This window comes from Colius striatus, chromosome 7 (genome assembly GCF_028858725.1).
Source record: "Colius striatus isolate bColStr4 chromosome 7, bColStr4.1.hap1, whole genome shotgun sequence".
Lineage (NCBI taxonomy): Eukaryota > Metazoa > Chordata > Aves > Coliiformes > Coliidae > Colius > Colius striatus.
Window position 1 is genome coordinate 43499060 of NC_084765.1, and position 6645 is coordinate 43505704.

Genomic DNA, 6645 nt, shown 5'->3' on the forward strand with positions numbered 1-6645 from the left:
TGGCCACAGCATCTTGAATTTGGGCTGTTTCTTGCAATACAGTAGCTTTGTCAGTGTCCCTGCTGCCTACTCGTTAAGCCTGGAATTGGGCAGCTCCAAGGCATGAGGTGCCAGCTCCCTGCCTGGGCTGAAACACGGGGCAGGCTGCTCCTGCTGTGCCGGTGCAGAGGCGGTTTGCATCTGCATTGCCATCTCTAGATGCTAAAACCAGCTTAGCCTGCCAGAGAGGGAAGGTTTGGTGGCTTGGAGGTGGTTTGTGGCAGGGATGTGATGCAAAGACATGCTGGAGCAGCCTGATTCGGCGCTGCGGCGGTGACAGACCTGAGGGGAAAGATGAGGAGCATCTTCTCCCGGCATCAGGGCATGCGGATGCCAGGTACGTTCCAAATCCCAACCTGGACGTGGATTTCTCCTCGTTTCTGCCAGACAGCCAGCAAGCAGCTCTCTACTTTTTGTTTGCTTTAAACTTTTCTTGCCTGGTCGGTCTCTGGGGAGGGGGGAAGGCAGAGGCTCTCTGGGGCTTAGCTCGGGGGGCTGGGGCTAGGGGAAGGCAGCTTGCTGCAAGGTGTCAGCGTCTCCATCCTGCAGAGCTGGGTTTGATCTCTGCTGCTGCTTGTATTTGTGCAAATGTGGGGAATGCTTTATTTGGGGATCAGCAACTCAGAAGGTGCCTGAAAGGGTAAGAGACAGACCCCTGCCTGCTGCTGGGACTGTTAGTAGTTTGTGTCTCACAGAGATGAAAGTATTTGCCCTTGAAACTTGACTTGTCCCCAGGCTGGTTGTGCTCAGGCAAAAAGGGCAAAGAAATCAATCCACGGGGGACCATCACACTGCTCATCACCCTCAGCCACCCACTGTGTGGGTGTGTTTCTACCTTCATCTCCTCCTCCTTCTTCACCTCCTGGAGGCAAAGGAACAGGAGTGTTGAGGTGGTGTTGCCTGAATCCAGGGAAGGTCCAGGCTCCTGAATCTCACCTGATCCTCTCCTGAGAGCTGCTGTCAGTGTCCATACAGTGTGGGATCCCCCTTCTCCCCTCCTGGCCACCCCCAGGTGCTCCCACCCACAGCCCCACATGAAGCTCTCGGAGATGGATATGGACCATCAAGGTTTAACATGCTAACAGAAAGTTCTTTGGGCTTTCTGAAAAAGCTGAGCCTTGCTTGCAAAGCACCTTTGGACTCCAACTGAGCACGGCTGCCCCAGCACAGGCTCAGCCAGCTCTGCTGTGACCCACTCCTGGCCAGGCACTGGCAGGCAGCAGCTCATAGAATCATAGAATGGTACGGGTTGGAAGGGACCTTTAGAGATCATCCAGTCCAACCACCTTGCAGAAGCAGGTTCACCTAGATCAGGTGGCACAGGAATGTGTCCAGGCAGGTCCTGAAGACCCATGGTCCTGGCCACTGCTCCCGCTTCCCAGCTGCTTGAGTGCCTTGCAAAGAGCTAAAAATATACATCTGTGTGAGTAATCACTACAGCTAGAGCAGGGGACAGACAGGGAGGGCAGCTGGGCACTGCCACTGCAACCAGGAGGTGCGGTGCCTTGGCAGATGGGCAACAGAGAGGGGCCAGGCTGGGACGGGCAGGTTGCTGCTGGTGCCTCTGGTGTAGATCCCAGCACCTCCCCGTTTTTATCTCATACTGGAGCTGCAGCACGTGACACAGCCCGTAAGAGGGGCTTCACCTCGCTGCGTGTGTTTGGCAGGGAATGAGCACCGAGCAGCACCTCACAGCTCCCCAGCACCTCACCAAGGAGCAGGATGCCAACAGCTCAGCCTCTGCCCTCGCCGAGCACTGGCCCTCACCGCGGTTCACGGCCGCAGCCGGGGTCCGTGTGGCGGTCACGGCCGTGCTGTTCGTGGTGGTGGCCGGCAGCAATGCGGCGGTGCTGGGCAGCCTGCGAAGGAAAGGCGGCAAGTGCCACGTGAGGCCGCTGCTCCTCAGCCTGGCGCTGGCCGACCTGCTCGTGACGCTGGCGGTGACGCCGCTGGACGCGGCCTGGAACGTGACGGTGCAGTGGTACGGAGGGGACCTGTCCTGCAAGCTCCTCAACTTCCTCAAGCTCTTCGCCATGTACGCGGCCGTGCTGGTGCTGGCGGTCATCAGCCTGGACCGGCACGCGGCCGTGCTGCCGCCCTTCTCCCGCGCTCGCCGCCACAACAGGCTTCTGCTCCACGCCGCCTGGGCTGCCAGCCTGCTGCTGGCCTCGCCGCAGGTATGGCTCCCGGCCCTCCCCTGCAGCCTGCACAGCGTGGGGGGGTTGGGGACCCCTTACAGATGGAAAACACCTTTAAGATTGAGTCTAACCCCACACCTCATGCTGCCAGGCCCAGCATTAAACTAAACCAGAGCTCTCAGCACCTCATCTATGTGTGCTTTGAATATCTCCAGGGATGGGGACTCCACCACTTCCCTGGGCAGCCCCTTCCAATGCTTAACAACCCTCTGGGTGAAAAAGTTCTTCCTAATGTCCAATCTAAATCTCCCCTGGTGCAACTTAAATCCATTTCCTCATGTTCTATCATTCATTACTGGAGAGAAGAGATTGACCCCCAGCTCACCACAACTCTCCTTCAGGTAGTTTTAGAGAGTGTTGAGAATAGAGGGGGAGCAGAACCTCCCTCGACCTGCTGCCCACACTCTTGATGCCCCCAGGATGCCACTGGCTTCTTGCCCACGAGGGCACATTGCTGCTCATGTTTAGCTTGTTAACAACCAGCATTCCCAGGTCTCTCTCCTGGAGCTGCTCTCCAGCAGGTCACCCCCAACCTGTCCTGGTGCATGGGGTTGTTTCTCCCCAGCTGTGGGACTCCACACTTGCCCTTGTTAAATCTCATGAGGTTCCTCTGTGCCCAACTCTCAAGCTGGCTGTTATCCCACTGAATGGCAGCACAGCCTTCTGGGCATCAGCCACTGCTCCCCATTTTGTGTCATCAGCATCACTGCAAAACATGTCAGAGCAGACTGAGACAAGCCTGAGCTGTTCCCAATGAAAATAACACCCAGGATGGCCAGGAATGGCATTTCCCAACCCTCAGATCCCATCCATCCTGGCCACAGCCATGAGTTAGTTGCCCAGCATACCTATCCCGGTGTGCCAGTGGCAGGGAGCTGCACTCCACATGCAGCCAGGAGCCTCTGCAGGACATGGTGCCTCGTTTCAAAGCCTCTCAGAATTATTCTTTGGTTCTCTATTTCAGCTTTTCCTCTTCCACCTGTGCACAGCCCCAGGAGGGAACTTCACCCAGTGTGTGACTCACGGCAGCTTCCAAGCACACTGGGAGGAAACTGTCTACAACATGTTCACCTTCACCACGCTCTACATCAGCCCCCTGAGTGTCATGGTCATCTGCTACGTCCGGATCCTCTGGGAGATCAGTAAACAGCTAAAGATCAACAAAGGTAAGCAGGTCCCAGCCCTTTGGTGGCCACCATCAACCTGGGATTGACACAGAGCATTGCTGGATCTCTGGCCAACACCCTCTGAAGGGAAAATCAGCTTGGAGAGGGCTTGACACAGACTTCTTCACCCCTTTCTTTGCTGTCTTCTGCTGCTTCCTCTGGGCCATGGACCTGACCATGAGATGTTGGTCTGTCCTTTCTGGCAAAAGCACAGTCATGGATCATAGAATCAGGTTGGAAGGGACCTTTAGAGATCTTCTAGTCCAGTCTCCCTGCAGAAGCAGGCTCACCTAGATCAGGTCATGTTATGTTCTGGCTTTTTCTCACCTCCAGCTATGCTTTTGACTCTCCCTGGCAGGTTTGTTGGGAAATCAAAACAACCACATCTCCAAGGCACACATGAAGACTCTCAAGATGACCACAGTGATTGTTGCCACTTTCATCATCTGCTGGAACCCCTAACTACCTCCTGGGCTTGTGGTACTGGTTCCAGCCAGCTATGATCCAGAAGATGCCAGAGTATGTCAACCACAGCTTCTTTCTCTTTGGCTTGCTGCACACATGCACTGGCCCTGTCATTTATGGACTGTACACCCCCTCCTTTTGGAAGGACGTGCAGTCATGTCTCAGGGGAATTGAAACAGCCATTACCAGGCACGAGAGGCACAAACCCGTCTCAGCCTCAGAGAACAACGTCAAAGATGGTGCTGTAAATGGCGGGGTGGCATCAGGGGGCTCCAATGGGACAACTGTCAACATGGTCTGCTGAAGAGATGTAGCTGCAAGGAGATGGGAGGCAAAGCTTTGGGGGCTGATTTGTCCCATAGGATCGTTCTGGAGACTCTCATAAGGAGATTTGCCACCCAGCTTTGGTGGGTGAGGGTCTCTGGCAAGAAACTGGGAATGTGTCTCCTGCGTGTATTCAGGGTGAAGAACATTTGGGGATGTTTATGGCCATTCCTCCATGTTCTGGGAGCCCCACTGACAACTAGAAAACCATCCTTTTTGTACCCTACACATGACTAAGCCCTGATCTTGGGATCAAACACCTGCCACACTTCCATCATTGACCCTTGGGAAGACACATGCTGTCTCCTCCATGGTCCAAGGTGGACAATCTCTAAGTACCCTTCGCACCTACACCAAAGTGCAGAGCTACACAGAGGCACAGCACTGTGTAGTGTCACCCTGACAGGCTGCAAAGGTCCATCACAGGTTTTTACTCCATTTTCTCCACCTGCTGTAGGGAAAGCTCTCTGGAAACATTGGCACTGCTGGCTCAGGGCCTGTCTGGTTCTGCCACAACCATGTGCGAAGCTCTGGGAAGGCTGTACATCTTGGAGGAGTGACTGATGCAGAGACATTAGTCCTCCTGAGCTGCTGCCATGGTGGGGAGGGAGGAGGTGCCGTGGGGATAGAGTGGCTTGGGCAAGAGGGTTATGAAGAACCACAGTGGGATGGAATGTCATAGGATGAGATGGAATAGGATGGGATGGAACAGAAGATTCTCCTCCTTTTTGGACATGCCAGAAGGGAAAAAGAGTCCCTGCTGCCTTATTCTTGCATGTAGAACGTGGCAGGAACACATCCTCACACAGCAGCTCTCTGGGATACAGAGTATTTGGGGTAACCAGAACCAAGCCCCACGCTGCTCAGCCCCTCTTGACTGTCTCTGTCCCCAAGGGACGAGCAGGCAGGTCACAGACCATGTCCTAGGCTGTTGGGCTGGACCTCACACCTGCACCTCATCTCTGCCCCACACAGGGTGGGTGCAGCCAGCTCCCAGGTGGTGTGTGAGCTGTGCTAATGAGGAAGGCTATTTGAAGCAGCTGTGGGGGCTCAGGGCCTTTGGCTGCTCTGTGAGAGTGAGGGAGCTGTTGGAGGGATCATCTGGGCTCTGGTGAGTAAAATGGATTTTTTTGCTTTTCACTGATGTGGCAGAAGTTGCTTGTGGGGGCGAATGTCTCTGAGTGTGCGTTGAGGAGCGTTCTATGACTCTAAGTGGGTTTGCTCAACTGTGTTACTCCTTCCTGTGTAAGCAGAAACAGTGAGTTATTTCCTTGTTCGTTCTCTGATGATGCTTCTTAAATGCATTATTTGGTTTTGGGGAGTTTAGTTTTGAGCCAAGGGGAGTTTTGGTGTTTCTGTTTGCTATGTGAAATCTTTGGTTCGTGGACTCTGCAGGAGCCAGGTCCCTGGGCATTTTCTGTGGCCATTGCAACTTTGAATGAGCATTTATCAAGATGGAAGAGCTTTGTTCTAAAAACAACTCTTGATTGGTTATGGTTGCATGTGTAGAGAAGCTGGGAGAGGTTTCCCCCTCGCCCTGAGAAAGCAAATCTCCTTTAGGCACTGAGGGGGCTTTCTCAAACCTGTCCCCAAGAGGGGATGGATCCTGCAGGAGCCCAGACCCAGTGGTGGAGGCTAGTGTGAGCCTTTGAGGAAACATCCAAGCTCTAATGTGATGCACAATTGTTGTTTGGCTTTCCTGGGCTTGTTCTGCCTGAGGTATTAAAAGAGTTTCTTGTAAGGTGATGGGAATGACTTATGGTTGAAGAAACTGAGTCATCAGACACTCTGCTGGTCTCTGTGTTTATGTTGCTGGTGAGTGGTAAGGGGAGCAGACCTTGAAGGTGTGTTGGTTTTCTGGTAAGCCTCAAATAAGCTTCCTGGGGTAGGAGGTTTTCTGTCATTAAACTTATCCCCACTTGATTTTAGGAGGAAATGCTGGGGCACTGAGGGGAGGTTGCAGTGTCTTTGAGGCTGCTGTGCTTGCAGGACTGCTGCTGGGCATAGCAAAAGGAAGGAGGACTTTCCCCCTTTGTGGGTTTGAGTCAAATGGTGTGGCAGGTACTGAGAGCCAGGACATGCTTCAGCTGCTGAACCATGTCAGCCCTTGAGGCATCATCATCTATCAGGTCCCCTAAACCCTCAACTGCTGAAAGGAACCAGGCTGCAAATTCTGCTCCGAGTGTCAGAGAGCAGTTCATGCATTGAAAGAGAAAAGCAGAGTCACCCTTGGCAGTGCCAGCTACCCACCCAAAATGCAGCCTCAATCCGCTCTCAACTTTGAGGGCAAAGGGACGTCATCCTGTCAAGACTCAGTTTCAAGGCTGCTTAAAAGCTGCTATCATAGAATCACACAATGATTTGGGTTGTTAAAGCCCTTGAAGCTCCTGGAGTCCCAGCTCTGCCCTCACCCTGCCCAGCCCAGCACTGACCCACAGCCCTCAGCACCTCAG

The 6645-nt window shown here is 53.8% G+C and overlaps 1 protein-coding gene across 1 annotated transcript; it reads left to right on the plus strand.

Annotated features, from left to right (window-relative positions):
* The first annotated feature begins 1095 nt into the window (after window positions 1-1095).
* On the plus strand, window positions 1096-5936 carry LOC133625755 (gonadotropin-releasing hormone II receptor-like). The gene is given in 4 exon segments (XM_061999710.1): window positions 1096-2216; window positions 3202-3403; window positions 3762-3856; window positions 3858-5936. Coding segments are annotated over 4 exon segments (1119 nt in total). The 5' UTR covers window positions 1096-1709; the 3' UTR covers window positions 4173-5936.
* Window positions 5937-6645: the final 709 nt, after the last annotated feature.